General features: G+C 41.6%; 1 protein-coding gene, 1 long non-coding RNA gene and 1 pseudogene across 3 annotated transcripts; 2 read left to right on the top strand and 1 right to left on the bottom strand.

Annotated features, from left to right (window-relative positions):
- Positions 1 to 40: 40 nt before the first annotated feature.
- Positions 41 to 4,767, top strand: D030040B21Rik (RIKEN cDNA D030040B21 gene). The gene is made up of 4 exons (NR_037998.1): positions 41 to 2,267; positions 2,510 to 2,717; positions 3,044 to 3,138; positions 4,510 to 4,767. It is a non-coding gene; the product is annotated as an RIKEN cDNA D030040B21 gene (long non-coding RNA).
- On the bottom strand, positions 4,874 to 6,203 carry Gm7654 (predicted gene 7654; annotated as a pseudogene).
- Tmem70 (transmembrane protein 70) lies at positions 7,680 to 20,764 on the top strand. Of its 2 annotated transcripts, none has more exons than NM_026392.1 (3): positions 7,680 to 7,994; positions 10,154 to 10,262; positions 19,457 to 20,764. In NM_026392.1, exons 1-3 carry the CDS (start codon positions 7,797 to 7,799, stop codon positions 19,912 to 19,914), a joined length of 765 nt encoding a protein of 254 aa, NP_080668.1. In that variant the 5' UTR covers positions 7,680 to 7,796; the 3' UTR covers positions 19,915 to 20,764. The 2 variants fall into 2 exon arrangements, with proteins under 2 accessions (NP_080668.1, NP_081691.2); NM_027415.2 differs by having other exon boundaries at positions 10,157 to 10,262.
- The last annotated feature ends 1,160 nt before the right edge of the window (positions 20,765 to 21,924 follow it).

Below are 21,924 nucleotides of genomic sequence, written 5' to 3' on the forward strand. Positions count from 1 at the left end.
CCTCAACCAAACCTTTTCATTGGCTTTTCCGTGGTTACCTAGGCACCTTTCCTAGAAAGCTGAAAAGCAGCTCAGTTAAGTTTCCTCTCTGCTGTTTTCATGGAGTGGGCTTGAAAACCTAGATTCAAGATACTCAGTTAATCAGTCGCAGCTGTGTAATAGTATCCCACAAAAGGAAGTATAGTATGTATGTGCTATTTGGAATTTCTGAAACTTCTCAAAGGGTTTTGTTTTTGAATTTTTGAGACAGGGTATTTCAGTGTTACCCTGGAACTACGAGTCCCAGACTAGCTATGTATTTGGGGACAATTCTATCTCCTTCCTTAGCCATCAGGCACAGTAATTTCCCTATGTAATCCTTGGCTGCCCTCCAACTCCAATTTATAATTCTGTTTCAGCCTCAAAGTGTTGAAACGACAGGTGTTGCCTACCATGGGTTGCTCTGAAAGTGTTTGTCTGTTTGTTTGTGTTTGTGTTTTTGCTTTATTTGATTTGGCAGCTATGTATGCTTTTATGGAATTGAAAGCAAAAATATAGCTGCGGCCTTGAATTAATTTTCAAAGGCTTTGGAGAAATAATGAAAGTGTTTTGGTTGTATCCATAATTCAAAGTAGTTTCATAGTAAAAGAGGCATTTGGTAGCAGAAGATAAAACTAAAGAAAAAAATATGAAAAAACTAAGTGAGACCTGAGTCTCCCTTTAGGCAGTAAGGGTGGGCCCGACTTCCATCGTATATCTTGACTAAAGAACCAAGGATAGGTTCATGCGGCTGGCTCAGGATTCCGTTGGTTTGTTTTAAGATTTATTTGTTTGCTTTTTAAATTTTATTTGTTTTTTTTTCTTTTTCTTTTCTTTTTTTTTTGTTTCTGTTTTTTGTTTTGTTTTGTTTTTGTTTTTGTTTTTTTGAGGCAGGGTTTCTCTGTATAGCCCTGGCTATCCTGGAACTCACTCTGTAGACCAGGCTGGCCTTGAACTCAGAAATCCTTCTGCCTCTGCCTCCCAAGTGCTGGGATTAAAGGCGTGCGCCACCACGCCCGGCATAATTTTATTTGTTTTTAAGATTTATGTATTTATTTATTATTTGTGTTTTTATGTATGAGTGCTCTATCTGCATGCCAGAAGAGAGCACCAGATCCCATTATAGATGGTTGTGAGCCACCATGTGGTTGCTAGGAGTTGAACTCAGTACCTATGGAAGAAAAGCCAGTGAGCATTTAACTGCCGAGACATCTCCCCAGTCCCATGGATTCCTTCTAAAAGGACACAGAAAAGGGAACTAGGTCAGACAACTGCGATAGGTTTTTGGTTGGGTCTTTTTTGTTTGTTTGTTTCTCTGCTACTGGTGAAATGAATCAATTCAAGCCAGAGTGAGATGATATTAAGTGCAGGATTATTGGAAGTTGCTCTCTGGCCCCAAGGACAGAAGCCAGAGAGGAAGGAAGAGAATTGTACATATTCTCTGCTCACTCCTTTTCCAGTTTCCTTCCCGTTTGAGGGTATGAGAAATGGCTTGAGATGACTTTGGCAAGCTTTGATCTTCAGGTACTCTTGCTCCGTTAAGCTCACCAAGAGCTAAGAAAGGCTCTGTAACTCTCAAAGCAATCAGTACCACTAACCTAACCTGTTTTGTATCACTAATTTTAAGTGTCTTTCTGCTAAAGCTCAATGTTACTAGTAGATTTCCTATAGATACACATATGCCAACCCTAGCCATGATGCTGATGTTGTTTTCCATATTTTGAGGTTGGAAGCTGGTTTTGTTTTGTTCAAAGAGTGACCTTCTGTCTAATATGGGGCCTGAACTCTCAGCTATTAGCACCCCCCCACAACAAAGTCAGGTATTAAGGACAACCCCCCCCACACACACACACAGAGTTTCTCTGTGTAGCCCAGGCTGTCCTGGAATTCACTCTGTAGATCAGGCTGGCCTTGAACTCAGAAATCCACCTGCTTTTGCCTCCCAAGTGCTGGGATTAAAGGCACGTGCTACCACTGCCCAGCAAGGACAAACTCTTATATTAATAAACCTTCGAAGTATTTTTCCTTAGCACCCTGTATTAGTCAGGATTCTCTAGAGTCACAGAATTTATGGGTAGTCTCTATAGTGAAGAAATTTGTTATGATGACTTACAATTTGTAGTCCAACTCAGCACTTCTGTGAATGGGAAGTCCAAGGATCTAGTAGTTGCTCAATCTCACAAGAAGAACACCATGCCAAGATCCAGATCAGAAACTTCTATCTCCCAGCCTCAAGGTCAGGATCACAGGTGAGCCTTCCAATTCTGGATTGTAGTTCATTCCAGATATAGTCAAGGAATAGCCATTACACCCCACAACCACCACCACCACCACCACCAAAATTAGGAACAATCATGCCTAGAAGTACTCTGTACCCTTTTGTACCAGCCATCTTTATGATCGATTCTGAGCATGTCCTCAAGTGTGTCCTGTTTTTGTTTTTGTTTTTAAATTAGATTTATGTGTACAAATGTTTTGTCTGCATATATAGCAGGTGCATGCCCAATACTCATGAAGATCAGAAGAAGGCATTCTATGGTTCTGAAAATTGCCGAAAGAAGACTCCAGACTCAGATAGTCTTCAGAAACAACCAGCATGTGAGGGGTTGGGAGTGTCAACCATTCTTTGAAATGTTGACCCCCAGACAAAGGTGCACAAGCCTTCTTATAGGGAACCAGGAACTCTCTAGAGGAACTAGGTAATCTAAAATTTCATTGGTGGGTGCTAGGAGATCACAGGTGGTCAGTGGCCTGCATTCCTATGTCATGAATATTTAGCTATAGGATGGGATAGGGCTGCCCAGCACAGATGGCCCATTCTGAGATAAGATATTTCCCCATTTTTGTAGTTATCCCCAGGCTGCTCTATGGGAGGAGGGTTTATGATCTTGTTCTGGATTTTATGGTCTGTCCCTGGAGCTGTCATCTAATGACCTAGTTTCTGGGACTGATGTCTTATTGTTCTTTTTTGAAATCAGGCCTGGTCCTTAAGTGGAGACAAATGGGGTTTATGTTGTGCTTTCAGCATCAGATCCCCTGATATCGGAGTTATGAGTTACAAGTGATTATGAGCCACCATGTGGATGCTAAGAATTGAACCCAGGTCCTCTGTAAGAACAGGTACTCTAAATTGCTAAACCATGTCTCCCATAAGGCTCCCCAATATAGCTGAATAGTCAGTTTTTATAGCCAGAAAATGTGTGTGGCAAAGATGTCTGCATTAATTATGTCAATCTTATGAAAACAAAGGACTGTCCATCTTTTGAGTTTGTCTTTCATGCAAATGCAGGACCATGGGTGCATCAAATTGGTAGTCTCTCATTCAAACGGAGCACAGTGTTAGTACTGATCTTAGACTTTCTGTTGGCCCACCAGGAGAATTGCACTTCTGGTCTAGGTGAAAATGGCTTCAAGGTCATCTAGAGTTCATTGAGGCTTGAAATGGCAAAGAGCCAGGTGTAAATTGAAATAATCATGACTAGAATAGTGCCTTCTGGAGCCAGAGTTGTGCTTTGGCAGCACACAGCTGTTGCAGTTTCTTCAAGGCCTTTATGTGTTAATAGAAGCCTGAGAGTGTTTGGATGGCTATTTTTCTTGGTAAGCCTTTGTCCAAAGCATCCAGCGCTAGGGAATCTGCCAGGAGTTATCAACTGAGCCCACAAACACCTTACTGTTAAGTACTAAAACGCTGCACGGAGACCACCACCCACATATGCAGTTGGCAAGAGTGTTTTTATTTCTTGAAAGAAAGAAGCCTGCATGCAGGGGTCAGCCACTTACAAAAAGATGGTAAAGACAGACAAAGTTCTGCAGGCCTTTTTGTAGGAAACTAGGGGGATTTTAGCTAGGGTTAGGTAATCTAAAACTTCATTGGTGAGAGCCGGGTGATGTTACATGGGTTGTTTTCTGATTGGCTTGTGGTCAGTAGACTGCATTCTTGTGTCATGAATGTTTAACTACACAATGAAATACCCAAACCATATAAGGCTGCCCAGAACAGATGGGCCATCCTGAGATACAATACCTCCCCATCCTTGTGGGTATTCCCAGGCTGCTCTTTAGATGGGGGATTCTGTGGCCTTGTTCTTCTTGGAGCTGGTGCGGGGGTGGGTGAGTATTGTCAGTTCTGGGAAAGGATGGCTTTCCTCCTTTCCTTTTAAAGTTAGGCCTGGTCCTAAAATGAAGTTTATGCCATCCTCTCACCTTATTTAGAGGAAAAATAAGCATGGAGAGGATTACAGTATTTTGTATTATTTAACAGTATATCAATAATGCTTAAGTTCTGCTAAAGTACACCAAGGAGAAGTGGGTTCCTCTAACCTGTATCATTTTTTACCTACTACAGTAGTGGTTGGTTCTCAACCTTTCAATGCTGCAACCATTTAATACAGTGCCCCAACCATAAATTTATTTTTGTTGCTACTTCATAAACGTAATTTTTCTACTGTTATGAATTGTCATGTAAGTATCTGTGCTTTCTGTTTGTCTTAGGCGACCCCTCTGAAAGGGTTGTTTGTCCTGAGAAGGGGTCATAGAGCTGCTGTGCTAGATGAGAAATTTTTCCTGATGCATCTGACTGTGAAGTTGATCTGAAGATATTTAGAGGACAAATTCATCAAGTTTACCTTTGGAAACCTATGTAGTATTATGTAAAACAGTTTATCTCCATTATATTATATCACCAGTATTTTTAGCTTATTTTTAAAAATAATTTATTTTTAATTCTCAATAAATACTTGCTACATAGTCAAATCCCCAGTGATCAACTGTTCTGAGTTAGCAAGAAATTAAGTTTAAAATTTTTTATGAGAAAAAAACTTATCCATTATTCAGAATTTAAGAATAAAGCTATTATTGGTGTTACAAATATCTTTAGGGTTAGGGACTCAGCCACCCATGACATCATGCCTGCAAGGCAATCATGGTATCACTGAGCTGTGTCCCCAGCCCTGCCCACTGAGCTGTGTCCCCAGCCCTGCCCACTGAGCTGTGTCCCCAGCCTTGCCCATTTAACCTCTTAGTGCTGTTTCAAAGCAATTAAGCAGTGTCTTCTGCTCAATTTTCTGACCCATGGTAAAAAATCTAATGCTATAAAAAACACTTGGCAAATAGCAAAGTGTTTTGAAAGTGTTTGTCAAAATGTAAAAAATAAGGAGTTCTACTTATTTATTTAATCTTGTCATGGCCATGTATTTGGACGGGCTAAATTAAGTTTTATTTATGGCATAATTTCACAATAACTTCTCTTAAATGTCTTTTACAAACATCAGTGCATATATGTGGGATATATAGTGCAAAACTATAAATAAGTTAGTTCAGTTTTTTTTTCTTTTCTCAAAACAAATTCTGGTTGTAAAACACCTATGTATTATACTGGGGAGTCCAATTTAAAGCAAAACAAAACCATTCTTACTAAGAAGCAAAACTTTCAAATCATTTACACATTCACATTCTATGTATTTTTCTCATAGTCAACAAGTGGACTCAAATGGTTTAAGATACCCCACTATTTAAAGAGAAAAGTGTCTGCAATAATTTGAAACCACGGAATTAACTTTATTTCAGCACTGGCTGCAATCTTCATAATTTCTTTGAGTTCCTCCTTTGATACATAGCAACAGCTTTTAATCTCATTGGGATCTGGATTCAAGGTTACATCCTTCCTCAGCAACAAAATGTAATCAATTTCACATTCACCCAAGATACCATCAGATTGGACCTTGTAGTAAATTCTTGTTAGGTAACTGATTTCATTTAGATCAACCTCTTCCAAGAGGATTCCCAACTCTGCTTTTAAGCACCTCTGTGCTGCTCGCTTCACAGCAATGGCATTGTTTTCATCCAGCTCACCTGGACACTTAATAGATGACTACAGCAACTATTGGTGAAACAACCTGGAAAGGTAATTTTAGCATCTGATCTCTGCTGTAACAGGAGCTTATTTTCATTATTAAACAAGAAGACACTAAATGCTCGGTGGATGTAATAATCCTTTGTTGATGGATTCATTCAGGTGACAGTTTTTCTTGGTGTCAGCTCCAATTTTATTGCCATTTTCATCAATAAGAATACACATCTTTGCTACAAAGTAAACTGATTTTTCATCAAGATGGTTGGTATTTATTTCAGGCATTATGACCTGAATGTCTGACCTGACCTAGAACACAGAGATTCCAGTTAGAGGTAGTCTCGTGTATTTTTAGATGCATGTCCTATTACACATTTGCACCATGAGTTCCCAAATTTATGCCGTTACAGTGCTCCCTCTACTCCTGTCTAAGTCCTGTGCAATAGGCACTAAGTATCATCTGCCTTTGGGAGAAAGGTATAGTGTTGATTCAAAAAACTCTCACCTCAATGGAGAGAAAAGAGAACTTATTCTAGAACCAAATGAGTGATCATGGCTTGGAAACACAGATTTATGTCACCCCCTGTCCCCATGTTCCATGTTTCAACATGGAAGTAGTTTCATGAAGCTTTTTTATAGTAACAGAACAAAGAAAATCATCAGTCAAGACAGGTTTCTACATTAGTGGGATGGTTAGGTACGTTTTTTAAAAGTGGGGAAACCTGTTTTAGGCTTCAGGTGCTATTTGACAGTACTCGGAAAACTAATACCCTGTGCATTCCAAATGAAAGCTTGAACTCGGTGTGTTCCAGCTGAAGGTCGTGAAGATGTTAGGTACACAGGAGGACAATACATTAAGGCTACTAAGAGATCTGCAAATGGCCCATGATAAATTGGCTCTGGATTTGCAACACTGTAGATTCTTCTATGTCAGTCCGTGCTAGGCAAGATACACTCCCCACCTTGGACATGATGGGGGCTTTGTTTGTTTGTTCCTTTGGTTTTTGTTTTTGTTTTTTTGTTTTTTTTCGAGACAGGGTTTCTCTGTATAGCCCTGGCTGTCCTGGAACTCACTCTGTAGACCAGGCTGGCCTCGAACTCAGAAATCCGCCTGCCTCTGCCTCCCGAGTGCTGGGATTAAAGGCGTACGCCACCACACCCAGCTCGGATACGACGTTTTTAATGGGGAAAAAAAAAAATCTGTCAACAAAATCGAAAATTATGTGAAAAAATTCCATTTTCTCCTATCTCAGTGGTGGAATTAAGTTAAATCATTAAATCTTTTTTTTTTTTTTTTTCCCCCGAGACAGGGTTTTTCTGTGTAGCCCTGGCTGTCCTGGAACTCACTCTGTAGACCAGGCTGGCCTCGAACTCAGAAATGCGCCTGTCTCTGTCTCCCAAGTGCTGGGACTAAATCATTCATTCATTTTGTTAATATCATATCATAGCATACAAAGTATTTAAACATTATAACATTAAGTACCTTAAACTACATTCCTTTTGGGCTGATATGCTACAATTACTTCTGCGAAGCTAAATCATTTTCCCAAACCAGTTTTAGGACCTATAAAGTGACTTTCATGAGAACGAAGTATTTAACTAGGCTTCTGGTCACTGTCTTTTTCACATGCCTACACACTCTGTCCTTGCACACGGTCAAAAGCCGACCAAATACTAGGAATTCGGTTGAAGCCCATCATCTTAAGCAGGGAGTTGGGGTTTTGGGTCATTTGCTGCCTGGAACCCACCAGGTGGAGAAGGTTGCAGGCCGGCCGCATTTTCTGCGCACGCGCGCGCACCAATCCGGCCGCGTGTTCCGTTTAAGGGGCGGAGCCTCATCGCTCTTGTGGGGGCCACTGTCGAGCGGAGTCGCTTTTGGGTGTCCTTGGCCGCAGCTGGAAACTGACGGCCACCTTCTCCAACTCGCAGCATGCTGTTGGGGTTGGGCGGCCGGTGGGCAGCGGGCCTATGGCCGGGCCGGACGAGGACGACGTGGTGTGTGGCCGCCGCGCTCCGAGGTTCCGGGATCGCTTTCTGGCGTGCGGCCTCGCTAGCCGAGCCAGAGCGGCTCCGGAGCGGCGGGCATCTAGCGCTAGCCGAGTCTTGCGGGCCACCCGGGCGAGCGCAGGTCGGCTGTTCGTAGGCTGTGGTGGTGGGGAGCGGGCGCAGCATGGGGTCTGGGAACTCCAGTGCTGAGGGGACACTCCCGGTGCGGGCCTGGGAGGAGCAGGCCTCGACCTCGGGGTCCGCAGCTGCTGTCAATCCAGGGATTGATTCTCCTTTCGAAGGCTATTAAAGCACCACAAATGGTTCTTTTTGTTGTTTTTCAGAGACAGGATGTCCCAGTTTTGTAGACTCACCTGTCCTGAATTCGCTATATAGACCCGGTTGTCCTCGAAATCAGAGACTCGCCTACCTATTGACTTCCCATTCTAGGATTAAAGATTTGCTCTGCTGCGCAGGGACTTATTTCTTACTCTAGAGCTAAAGGTCAGAAGGGCGCTAAGTGCTAAGAAATTGATGCAGCACGTGGAGCTAGCCTCCTAAGTTGTGTTACTTGTCCGTTTTTAGGAATTTCTTTGATTACGGAGTGAAAGGTGGGGTGTGGATGTTATTGAACAAAGTACGTAGTATGTTAAACTATACTATAAAATGTAAGAATTTTGTGGGTTTTCGAGACAGGGTTTCTCATGTGTAGTCTTGGCTAACCTGGGACTTGCTCTGTAGACCAAGCTGGCCTTGAACTCAGATATCCCCTGCCACTGCCTCCAGAGTGCTGGGATTAAAGGTGTAGCTCGGCAAGAATTTTATGTATATTAAGCTACATTGTAATATATAAGAATTTTAAAAACTTTTAAGAAATGCTGAAAGTGGTAATTGAATTATTTGTTGTTAGTTGCTTGTGGGTGGGTTTCCCTGTGTAGCCCTGGCTGATCTGTTGACCAGGCTGGTGCTGGCTTCAAACTCACAGATAAAAGGTGTGTGCTATAGCCAAGGGTCTCGAGATATTGGACTCTTAACTGAATTTCAACACAAATTAGGCATACTTTTTACATTTTTAAATGTGAGCAATGTGAAATTCATTTTTAGATGCTCATTTATACATACTTGGGAAACTCCTGTTTCATATAGCTTTCAAGCAGTTTTTCAAGCAAGCTTTCTTGCTAAGAGATAGAAGGCCCAGGGTATGGTAGTGGCACAGACTTAAAGTCCCAGTGTTAGCTCTGGAGGCTCAGACAGAGGATCAGCATGAGCTTCATGGTCAGTTGGAGGCCAACATGGACCACATTGATGACTGGACTTGATCTTCAAAACAAAATGGGGTACAAGGTATATGCAAGGCTTTCAGGGAGACAGCCTTAAAAATGCTAGTTATTCATGTAACTAGTTCCTAAGTACTAACCACAGGGGTGGTAGGAGAAGCCTAGTCTGTGGAGGCTTTTGTCTTCAGGATGGGAGTTTGATCTCTGGACATGCCTGTGCATACGAACCCACCAAACAAAACAAAGCAAAACAAACCCCTCAATTTACAGTATTTTGCTAAGATTGTTTTTTGTTGTTTTTTGACTGGACTTGAACTCAGAGATTTACGTGCCTCTGCCTCCTGAATGTTGGGCTCAAAGACATGTACAGTCATGCCCTCTGTATTTTCTTAGATTATTACATTAAAGCAAATTTAAACAAATGTTTTTGCCTATGTAGTATCTGTGTACATACATGTGGAGGTCATCATTGACTGTCTTCTATCTCAATCTTATTTAAGATTTTTTTGAGGCCAAGTTGGCCTCAACTCAGATCAGCCTGCCACTGTCTCCCAAGTGCTGAGACAAAGGGCATGCACCACCACTGTGTAGCACGACTTTTACTTTATATGTATGGGTGTTTTGCTTTCATGTATGTGTATACATACGTACGTACATACATACATATGAACGAACCACACCTATCAGTGCTCATGAAGGCCCAGAAAGGGCATGGATGCCAAGGGCTTGGGTTGCAGAAGGTTGTAAGACACGTAGGTGCTGGGACTCTGAACCTTGGTTGTCTGGAAGCGCAATGAGCCTCTCCATCCTGAAGCCTGGTTTTAAGAGATAAGATCTCTGACTCTGGAGCTCTCTGGTTGGCTAGAGTGGCCGGCAGGAAGCCTGGGAATCCTCTAGGTTATTTGAGAGAATTCTTTGCATGGCATTGTAACAAGTTCTCTTTGTTATATTTAAATGAAATAAAAACAACATTGATAGAAATAAAAATTTGTTCAACCAGTTACTCAATGGTTTCTTGTTTCAGCAGATACCTGTTTGTTGGGAACAATGTGTCCGCTGCTTCCATACACAAGTTGATAAGCCAGAAAATGGCAGGCTGATTTATACTGGAAACCTGGCCCGAACGATATTTGGTGAGTAGTCTGAAGTGAGATTATTTCCTTATTTTCCTTTTTCTTTTTGAGATTATAAAATAATTACGCTTCTCCCTTCCCCTTCCTGCCTTCAAAACTTCCTATATCCCCTCCCCCGTTAGTTTCGTTTAAATTCATGGCGTCTTATCCTCAGTTATTGCATGGATATATGTATATGCATAAATATTTCTAATTATAATTTGTTGAATAGATACAGTGTTACTTGTTTGTGTTTTCAGGGCTGACCATTTTGTGATGAAAAACCAGTTGATGTGTTCTTTCCTGGGGAAGACCACCTCTCCCAGGCCCAGCTTTACTCAATTGCCTGTAGTCTTTGCATGGGGTTGAGATCTCTGGGGCTTGTGCCCAGTAAACCTTTTTTAGCATATGTTAGTTAACCTTGTTGTTTGTTTGTTTTGTTTTGTTTTTGTTGTTGGTGGTGTTTTTTTTTTTTTTTTTAGCATGTCTCAATTATTTTTTTCCTTAAAGCTTTTTGAAACAATGTAGAGGTTGAGACTTTGTTTTTAGGGTTTCAGTGATGTTTAAAGGCCGAGTTGCAGTGTGTGATTTGATACCTAGGCACTGAAGCTTCCCTTCCATCATTATTTGTCTTAGAATAGCCAACAGACAAATACAACTCTGTGAGTATTCTAAGAGGAGTGGAAGGAGATTGTTACAGTTTGATTTGAGCTCTGCAGCTCATGTATTTAATAGATTAATAATATCTTAATAATATATTTATAAATATATTTATAATAATAAAAGCACAATAATATAATAATATATACTTACTAGCCTAACTTTCCCAGCTGATGGCGCTGTTTTGAGAGTTCTGGAAACCCTAGAAGAGGCCTTCCTCTTAGAAAGTGGGTCACTGGGGGTGAGTTCTGGAGGGAGGAATATCTTGTTCCCAGTTCCTCCCATCCTTCTCTCTCTGGTTCCAGTTTGCCATGAAGGTCTTCCACTACATAAACCTTTTGGCATGATGTTTCACCCAAGTTCTTAGGGACTAAGCAACTGTAGATTGAGAACTCAGAAATAATGAGTCAAAGTTGCCTTTTCCTTCTTTTAAGTTGCCGTTTTTCAGTATTTGGTCAAATGCAAAAGCTGTGACCAAAAACCTGGTAATACTTCTTTTATGTTGTTTTGAGACAAAGTCCAGACTATCTTGTATACCTGGTGCCACAGACCATTTTGGTCCCTTGTCTGCGAGGAACGGGTCTCAGGTGGGCAAGGAGTCAGCGGGAATTGACAGACTCGACACAAGGGAGTGTGGATCTGAATGTAACTTGTCAAATTGAACATCAAACTTTTTATACAGAAGAAAATACGGAAGTTGGGTGACACAACCAGCAAGGTACAAAGAGGTTACTGGATTCTTACATAAAACAGGAATGCAAACACGGAAGGACTGGTGGGAACCTACTGGGATAAAATTTAATGTTAACAACTGAGATCAAAAACAGCTCCACCTAAGGTCCACTTAATCTTAGAAGCCAGGGGCAAGGGCTTCGTGCCCTTGCCATAGTTCCTATTCTAGTCCACCTTGTATAGTCCACCTTCCCCCTAGGCCATTGTAAATACTTGTGTATGGGTGTAACTCAGCTACCTATAGTTCTAAGTATCTACTCTGGTTCCTCTTTAGGTCACAAACTTCCTTCTTCCTAGATAATGGTAAATTTCTGTGTTGGGCAGTGACTTAGCTATCCATGCCCAAGGTCGTATCAAGGACTGCCTAGAATCTAACTTAGCTATACATCAAAATATCAATCCTTCGGAGCACTTATAATAAAGCAATATTAAGGGAAAACACACAGATCCGTTTACCAACTAAAGCAAGGACATTGGAGCATTCTGTATACAGGATGCCACAGTTCCAGGAGACTAAGTTTCCATGAACTTTTCACCTCGGGACAGCACCCAGGTTTTCGGGGCCTGTCATGCGTGTCACTAATGGAGTGCATGTAGCAACCTGGCCCTGGTTATACCTCTTTAGAATAGTTGTTTGAAGCTGGGTGTGGGGGTGCACACCATTAGTGCAAGTGTATATCTGTGAGTTGGGGGCTAGCCTTGTTTGAGGACAGTCAGAGCTACATAGTGAAACTCTGTCTCCAAAAAAAAAAAAAAAAAAAAAAAAGTCACAGGGTGACAGGGGCCTGTAATAACATCTGGCCTCACTGGCCTCATTTTTACTTAAATGTTTCTAAATTTAACATTTAAAATGTGGGTGGAGCTGGCAGTGTCGCTCAGTGGTTAGAATACTTACTTGCCTAGGGCTTAAAGTCCTATGTTCAGTTCTGAGCATTGAGGGAATGTTTTATATTTCCAAAATCTGTAAATAATGTTTGTTCAGTTCTTCTTGGAATTTGTAGAAGACTTATTTATTCTCCCAGGGATAGAGGATTATTGTAGAGAAGGAAAGGTGGCATATTGAATAAGTTCAGTAAAGCTATTTACTGACTTTGGTCATAGTTTAGTGGAGACACTCAGAAGAACTTAGTGAAGTTACATGATTTATTAAGTCCTCAGAGTTGTCCTGTATTTTAGTAACCTCAGTAAGAATGGAATCAGAAATACCCTGCAGATTGCTGTATGGCCAAGTATGGCCACAGCATTTCAGTGCCTACACTTACTCATGTTGGTATAAAATGACTGTAAAATTTAACTCTGGAAATCTGTTGGTTTTCAAGTATATGGTATTATAGTACACTTAAAATTTTAGCTATCTATAACTTTTTCAGAATAAGGACCAATTATTCTACTGACTTTAGAATTGCAATTCAGTGGTTATTATCATTAGGGGGTTAGAAAGTTCTTCAAAAGTCTTAATGAGTTGAAGGTTTATAAAGGAAGGGTTATTGATTTGTCCTGTATCCTTCCTTGACTCTTGTTTGTAAAGGAGAAAGCCAAGATGGATTTTTGTATGGATAAGCTATAATGTCTGTGGGAAGAGTGTAACTGGAATATCAAAGTTCTACAATTTTGGAGCTAGGCAGAAGTTTAGTGTTTAAAAGAGTGCTGGCTGCTCTTACATATTCAATTCTCAGTGACCACATGGAGGCTAACAAGCATTTGTAACTACAATTCCATGGGATCTGACTCCTTCCTACAGATACCAGGTATACATGGGTTGCACAGACAAAACATCAACAGATAACATAGTGATTTTAAAACTTTTTTGGTTGGGCAGTGGTGGCACACACCTTTAATCCCAGCACTCAGGAGGCAGAGGCAGGCAGATCTCTGAGTTTGAGACCAGCCTGGTCTATAAGAGCAAGCTCTAGGACAGCCAGGACTATTCAAGAGAAACCCTGTATTGAAAAACAAAACCAAGGGCTGCAGAGATGGCTCAGCAGTTAAGAACACTGACTGTTCTACCAGAGGTTCGGAGTTCAATACCCAGCAACCACGTGATGGCTCACAACCATCTGTAGTAGAATCTGACACCCTCTTCTGGTATATCTGCAGACAGTGACAGTGTACTTACATAAAAAAACCAAACAAATCTTAAAAAAAAAAGAAAGAAAAGAAAAGAAAAACCAAAACCAAAACAAAATGCAATTGTAATTGGTAGAGGAAGTTGTTCCCTGAGTCTTTGTTCTGGGTAGTAGAAGTGGAAAGTTGCTTGTCAAAGGTTGGAGCTACTTTGTACCTGGGAACTCACCAGAAATACCCAGGAAGTGGTGTGATTTGGAGCATTAACTGCTCCATGGAAAACACTTGAAGGCTTCCCTCATTATTGTTAATGCAGTCACAGATAATTACAGATCTGCTATGTATTGTACAGGGGCACTGTGTTAGGGATACTATACTTAAAGGTAATGTAGAATCTTAACATTGGTAGGAAAGAAAGGGTGAATATACCACATATTTAGTGCAGTATTTCTAAGTTGTAAGTTAGATATGAGTTCACGTTGAGGAGACAGATTGGTCTTATCGGGATACCTTTCCATAAGGCCTTTCCATAATGCCTTGTCTGACGAGTAAAGTCTGGTATGAGGTGTGGAAGGAGCACATATATCCTAGGTGCAGAATACTTAGTACAAGCAGAGGCAGGAGGATTGTCAGACTGAAGGGATCTCTGAGCGTGTCTGGGAAAGATTCCCTACATCAGCTTAGTTAGTGTGGGAAGATCCACCCTAAATGGGAGTTTGCCATTCCATATGTGGGGTCCTGGGCTGGATAAAGGCGAGAGAGCTCACTGAGCTTTCCTAACCGAATGGCCTGTGCCTGGCCACATTCCAGCAGTTCCTGATGCTGCACCTTCCTATCTGGTAGTTTCTTTTTAGTAACTGAGAACAAGAGAAATGTATGTTCTTACAGGTCTGGGGGCTACAGTGTGACCTGGGTCACATTTCTTGAAGACTCTAGGAAGTAGTATTCTTACCCCTTAATCCGCTGGTGGCTCCTGGCTACCTTAGCATTCTTGGCTTATAATTTGTCTGTGACTGTTACTTGTTCTTCCTGTGGCAGCCTTCCCTGCATCGCTTACTTTTTGTGTCCTTATAAGGGCACTTTCATTAGATTTAGAGCCCACCTTAATCCTGCATGATCTCATTTTGTTCTTTAGATCTACAAAGATCTTACTTCCAAATAAGGACACATTATAAAATTCTTGTAGGCATCAGTTTTAGGGGACACTAACTTACTACAGTGTAACAAAAGTAATGGGGAAGGTATTTTGGAAGGGCTGAGAGTGTTATATAGGAGTCAGCATGGTCCTCAGTGATCCCGTGCGTGCTGCTGTCATATCAAGCACCTGTGGGAAGAGAGGCACTAAACAACAGCCAGTGGCAGTGGATAAGAATGACAGCTTCGTTCCACTTTTGTGAACAGTAAGTTGTCAGACTTCTGTTTTTGTCAGTGTTAGAAAGCAGTAACACTTACATGGATCTTACAAATTGAGATTTTTGTGCTAATTTATTTAAAGGAACAGTTCCATATTTTCCCTTGAAATGTCAAGCTTTTTGGTTTTCTCATTCCACAAACATTCATCCTTCTGATATAAGTTCAGAATATTTTTGTCAAGGATAGGATGTATCTCAGACTGGCCTCAAATATGATACACTATGTTGTTTTCCTCTTTTCTTTCCTTTCCTTTTCTTTCTTTTTAAAAAAAAATATAGTTAGACTGTCAGTCATTTGACCCTGGTTGATGCTGGAACTTCAAAAACTATTTTAACTATTTTATAATACATACATACGTACATACATACATACATGTGTTATTGTGTCGTTATGGGAGCATGTGCATATGAGTACAGATGCCCCAGAGTCAGGAGCCCTTAGGAAGTCAGTTGGGTCCCTTAGGGGCTGAAAATGCATGCAGTTGTGAGCATCTCGTTGGGTCTGCTGAGAACTGAGTCCTGAAAGAGCCCTACCAGCCGAGCGTCCTCTGGTGTGCTTATACTAGGATCTCATGCTGCCCAGTCTCGCCGCAGACCTGCTGTACAGCAGGAACTAGTTGTGAATGCTTTCGCCCTCTGTGTTCTGGGATTATATGTGTGTGTGTGTGGCATCATGTCCAGCTTTGTTTCTGTATTTTGAGTCATACTTCAAACTTTTCTATTTCAGATTATAAAGGGCTTCAAGGATATGGATACCTCTGTGATTTCTTTCTTCACACTTATCTCTGCTGTCTGGATTTTTTTCATGGCTTATGGTATAAAGGATGGATTGAATTTTATACTTTTGTTTTTAAGTTTTAAAATTTTTACCTTGTGTGTAAGAGAGGGAGAGAATGAGAGAGGAGACATGGCATTTTTGTAAGAGAGGGAGAGAATGAGAGAGGAGACATGGCATATTTGTAAGAGAGGGAGAGAATGGGAGAGAGGGACATGGCATATTTGTAAGAGAGGGAGAGAATGGGAGAGGGGACATGGCATATTTGTGGAGGTCAAAGAGCAGCAGGTCTTTCCTATCTTTGTGTGGGTTCTTGGGCTGAAATTAGGTTGTCAGAGCTTGTACAGCAAATGCCTTAATCTGAGCCAAGGCTTTATCATTTTCTATATCCAGTTTTCCTAAACCTCACATCGTTTACTAAAAAGTTAATTTTTTTACATACTGATTTCCTACCTCCTTTCTCACTTCCTTCTTTTCCTTTCCTTTTCCCTTTTCTTTTTTTTCTTTTCTCCCTTCCCTCCCCTCCCCTTCCCTCCCCTCCCCTCCCCTCCCCTCCCCTCCCCTCCCCTCCCCTCCCCTCCCCTCCCCTCCCCTCCCCTCCCCTCCCCTTCCCCTTTCCCTTCCCCCTTCCCCCTTTCCCCTTTCCCCTTTCCCCTTTCCCCTTTCCCCTTCCCTTCCTTTCCCTTCCCTCCTTCTTTCCCTCCCTCCCTCCTTCCTTTTTTTCTTTCTTTATTGTTTTTTCAAGACAGGGTTTTTCTGTGTAGCCCTGGTTGTCCTGGAAGTCACTCTGCAGATCAGGCTGTGATGCGTTTATAAAAAGATAAAGAGAGGGGGTATATGTTTTATGGAGGTGTAGTCAGTACAGGGAAGGTAGGCCCATGCCAAAGCATCTCTTTACCTCCCTAAAGGACCAGCCACATAATGGTATCGTATAGAATAGAGTTTATTAAAGGCATGGGGAGGAGGAGATAAGAGGGTAGTAGAGGCAGAGAAACGCAGAGAGAGAGGGGGAGAGGGAGAGGGAGGAGAGAGGGGAGGGGAGGGGAGGAGAAGAGGAGAGAAAAGAAGGGCCATGAGCATGTGGGGGGGGGAAGGGAATCGGGAGAGAGGGGGAAGGGAAGAGGAAGAGCAAGAGAATGAGGAGAGGGGCAAGCAGCCCCTTTTGTAGTCAGTCAGGCATACCTGGCTGTTGCCAGGTAACTGTGGGGTGGACCTTAGACAGAATGCTAACAGGCTGGCCTCCAACTCAGAGATCCACCTCCTGAGTGCTGGGACTTAAAGTATGTGCCACCATGCCTGGCTTACCCACTGATTTTAGATATGTCTTTATTCTCTATTAAATTTCAACATATAATTCAATGTGGTTGGGGATTTCTATTTTGCTTTCTTTATGGATGCACCAGTGTTACATTAGTGTCTGTCTGTCTGTCTGTCTGTCTCTCGCTCTCTCTTGTGAACCTGTGCCACTCCATTTTATAGTTTATTAGATCTTAATATCTGAGAGGATTAACCATTATCTCATTGTCTCATTGATATTTTCCCCAAAATATACTTTATAATCAACTTGTTAGACTCTTCACTGTGTATATTTTCTAAGTGTATGGTATTTAAATTATTTTGCTTGTTTTATTTTTTGAGACAAAGTCTTGATACATAGCCAAGGCTGAACTTGAACTCACAACCTTCCTGCCCTATCCTCATTCATGAATGGTCAAATTACTTACTTAAATTCCAACTACTTAGTAACTAGCTGTATGTCATTGACAATTGCTTCATCCTCCTTCCTCCTTCCCTTTTGTGTGTGTACACTTGAATGTGTGTGCATGTGTGTGAGTATGTTTTTGAGTGTGCCCCCAGAGGCTGATATGGGGTATTTTCCTCTATTGTTCTTGTTCTTTCTTCATTTTGTTGCTGTTATATGGTGCTCAGGCCAAAAGCAACTTAGAGGGGGTAATAGATTTATTTCAGCTTATGTGCTGCAGTCCATCTTTGAAATGAGAGTTAGGGTAGGAGCTCAAGCAAGACCTTGAAGGAGAAACCTTGGAGGAATGCTGCTTGCTGGCTCCCTCACAGACTCGGGCTTAGCTAGGTTTCTTTTATAACCCAGGACCACCTGACTTGAATGGTGCCACCAAAGTGGACTGGGCCCTTCTCTATCAATTAATAACCAAGACAATCCCTTCTAGACATGCCCACAGGCCAGATGACCTCCGCAGTCTCTCAACCAAGACTGCCTTCTCTTGGGACTAAGACTGTGCTAAGTTGATGGTCAAAGCTAATTACAACAGATCATTACTTTATTTTCTGAGACAGAAACTCCCATTGAACTTGGAGAATTTGGGGTTGGTTTTGTTTTGAGAGACAGGTTTTCCCTGTTTCCTAGCTGTCCTGGAACTCCGTCTGTACTGGGCTTGACCTCAAGAGAGTTGCCTGGCTCTAGCTCCTGAGTACTGGGATTAAAGGCATGTGCCATCATGCCCAGTTTGGAGATCATCATTTTGGTTAGACTGGCTGACTAGCAAGCTGTGGGAATCTGCCAGTCTTTGCCTCCCCAACTCTGGAGTTACAGGTTTGTGCTTCCATGCTCAGCTTTTTTGTGGATGCAAGAGATCTGAGCTCAGGTTCTCATGCTTGGACAGCAAGCACTTCACCTCCTGAGCCATCTCTCCAGCCTTCTGTGGTTTGGGAGACAGGTCCTCATTCTGTACTTAGGCTGGCCTTAAATTTAATTGTTTAATCTTGCAGCCCTTACCTCTGTACACTGGGATTACAAGGACAAGCCACTCAGCTTCTCTTTTTCTCACGTTTTTATTTTAAAATGTTGGTGGTACTCGGGATCAACCTAGGGCAGCAAGCATGTTGAGCAAATATACTCTATGGAGTACTTCATATACTTGTGTCTGTCCTCTTTTCTGGCTTTTCCAGAAGCAGTCTTTCCATATAGACTATGATGGCCTCAAAATTGTAATCCTCCTGCCTCACCAATTCTCATATTCTACATGGAGCAATGATAACAATTATATACCTCTCTTAGGGCTTTTTCTATATATTTTATGAGTGGAGTAAGTGAACTGCTTAAGACATAAGCTAGAACCAGGCACATAAGAAGCACTTACATCTTGCTGCTATTGTGGGTAGAATGATTATTCTATTAGCTTTGTTGTCGTTGTGACCAAGTACTTAAAACTACGTTATAGAGGAAAGATAGATTCTGACTCATAGTTTTAGAAGGGTTGGCATGGTTGCTTGGCCTCATAGCCTTGCACAGGGCATCAGGTTGGTAGGGTATATGGCAGAGGAGCTTCCTCACTTCATGGTATAGGAGGAAGAGACAAGAAGGGGCCAGGTGAGGTCTTGTTTCCACCAACCAACCTGAATGTCATAGCCAAGTTCCACCTCTTAAAGTTTCTAAAATTTCCCAAAATTGTGCTATCATCTAGGGACATGAAACTCGAGGACATTTTGATTTCAAACTGTAACTGCTATAGGAAGAAAAGGTTGGAGGAATTAATAGAATAGACTGTTTTATAAAATTTAAAGTTATTAATCCTCTTATAATTTTTTCCCTTTAGGTGTGAAATGTTTCTCTTATTCTACAAGTGTTGTCAGCCTTGCATTCTTGCCGTACCTTCTCTCACAAAATAACATGATGTTTGGAAGTCTGCCTTTGCAAGTCTTATTTTACGGAGTCATGGGAAGCTTCACAGTGATCACTCCCACGCTGCTTCACCTTCTTACAAAAGGCTATGTCATTCGGTTGTATCATGAAGCCACAAGTGACACTTACAGAGCTGTCACTTACAATGTTATGCTTTCGGAAACCAGCACAGTGTTTCACCAAGACGACGTGACAATTCCAGAGAGCGCACATATATTCACCAGCTTTTATGCTAAAACAAAATCGCTATTAGTTAATCCAGCACTCTTTTTAAACCCTGAAGACTATAACCATCTAATGGGTTATGACAAACCGTTCACTTTTGATATGGAAGAAGTCGATGAAAAGAAACTGCATGAGGGTGAAAAATGAACCTGTTCTTCATTTGTGCTTAAATGTCATGTATTTTCAGGGTATAATAAGATTGCCTTTATTTTGTTATTGTTAGTTAATGATTGTAGAAACAAAACAAAACAAACAAAAAAGTGTAAGGGCTGAGGACACAGCAATTGGCACTGTGTTTGCTGATGTGAGGCCCTAGAATTGGCCTTCATAGAAGCAGGATGCTTTTGTACACTTAGAATCCCAGCACATGGGACAGCGAGGTAGGAAGATTAGAAATCTGAGGTCATCCTTGGTAATGTAGTAGGTTTGAGGTTAGCCTGGACCTTGTCTTAAAAACAGAAGTTGAAACTATCAAGCAGAATTTCTGAAAAATTTTTACATGACAATGTTCCTATGTAATAAAATATGTTTAAATTAAATATGTAAAATGTGGATGGTCATGAATATTCTGGTATATGTATGGCTACATTTATTTACTTATATTTTGTTTTTAGACAGAATCTTACTATGTAGACCAGTCTGACCTTGAATTCATAGAAATCTATCTGCTTCTGTGTGTGCCACCACATCTGAGCCATGTATGGCGGTACATCAGAACCGGAGCGGTGGCTCAGTGGTTAAGAGCACTGGCTGTTCTTCCAGAGGTCCTGAGTTCAGTTCCCAGCAACCACATGGTGGCTCACAACCATGAGGGGATCTGATGCCCTCTTCTCGTGTGTGGATGTATATGCAGGAGAGCACTCATACATTAAATAAATAAAGGATTAAGGCCTTAAATAAATTAAGGCATGCCACCATTACCCAGTATGTGTTTGTTTGGTTTTGGGTTTTTGTTTGTTTTGTTTTTAGTTTTTTTAATTATTAAAATCTTATGTGTAAGAGTGTTTTGTTTGCCTCCACAAGCCAGAAAGAGGAGCTCAGTCGCCTTGACCCAGAGTTGCAGAGCATTGGAAGCTGATCTGTGGGTACTCAGAGCCAAACCCTGGTCCCCCATAAAAGCAGTGAGTGCTTTTTAACTGAACCATTTCAGCCCCAACATTTTTTTCTTTGTTACAAATCAAATTCTTTTATTGGATATTTTCTTTATATACATTTCAAATGCTATTCCGAAAGTTCCCTATACCTTACCCCCGCCCTGCTCCCCTACCTACCCACTCCCACTTCTTGGCCCTGGCATTCCCTGTATTGGGGCATATAAAGTTTGCAAGACCAAGGGGCCTCTCTTCACAGTGATGGCCAACTAGGCCATCTTCTGCTACATATGCAGCTAGAGACACGAGCTCTGAGGGTACTGGTTAGTTCATATTGTTGTTCCACCTATAGGGTTGCAGACCCCTTCAGCTCCTTGGGTGCTTTCTCTAGCTTCTCCATTGGGGGCCCTGTGTTCCATCTTATAGATGACTGCGAGCATCCACTTCTGTATTTGCCAGGCACTGGCATAGACTCATACGAGACATCTATAATAGAGTCCCTTCAGCAAAATCTTTCTGGCATATGCAATAGTGTTTGGGTTTGGTTTCAGCCCCAACATTTTAAAGTAGTTTCAGGATTTCCAATCTTTATAACTTGTTTTAGTCTTAACAACCTCCTCTTGTTGTCTCTGATGTAGTAAGAGACTTATTTACATGTTTTGGTTGTTTTGAGACAGGGATGCTCACTATATAGCTGGCCTTGAATTTGAGCTGCTCATTCTGCCACAGCTTCCTCACTGCTAGGATTACAAGCAAGCACCAGCATGCTCACTTAATGTTTATTTTTTTAAACTTCTATTCTCTCATACCTTACATCCCATCTGCAGATTTTCCACTCCACCCTCCCACTCTTCTCACCTACCTCCCCTTTGTTTAAAAAAAAAAAAAAAGCAGGACTACCAGGGATATCCATTGAACATGACCTAAAAAGATACAATAAGATTGGGCACAAACCTTCCTTCACAGTTGGGCTCAGCAACCCAGTAGGAGGAAAGGGGTCCGAAGTGCAGGCTAAAGCCAGGGATACCCCACTCCCACTGTTGGGAATCCCACAAGAACACCAATC

Source organism: Mus musculus, chromosome 1, assembly GCF_000001635.26.
Source record: "Mus musculus strain C57BL/6J chromosome 1, GRCm38.p6 C57BL/6J".
Lineage (NCBI taxonomy): Eukaryota > Metazoa > Chordata > Mammalia > Rodentia > Muridae > Mus > Mus musculus.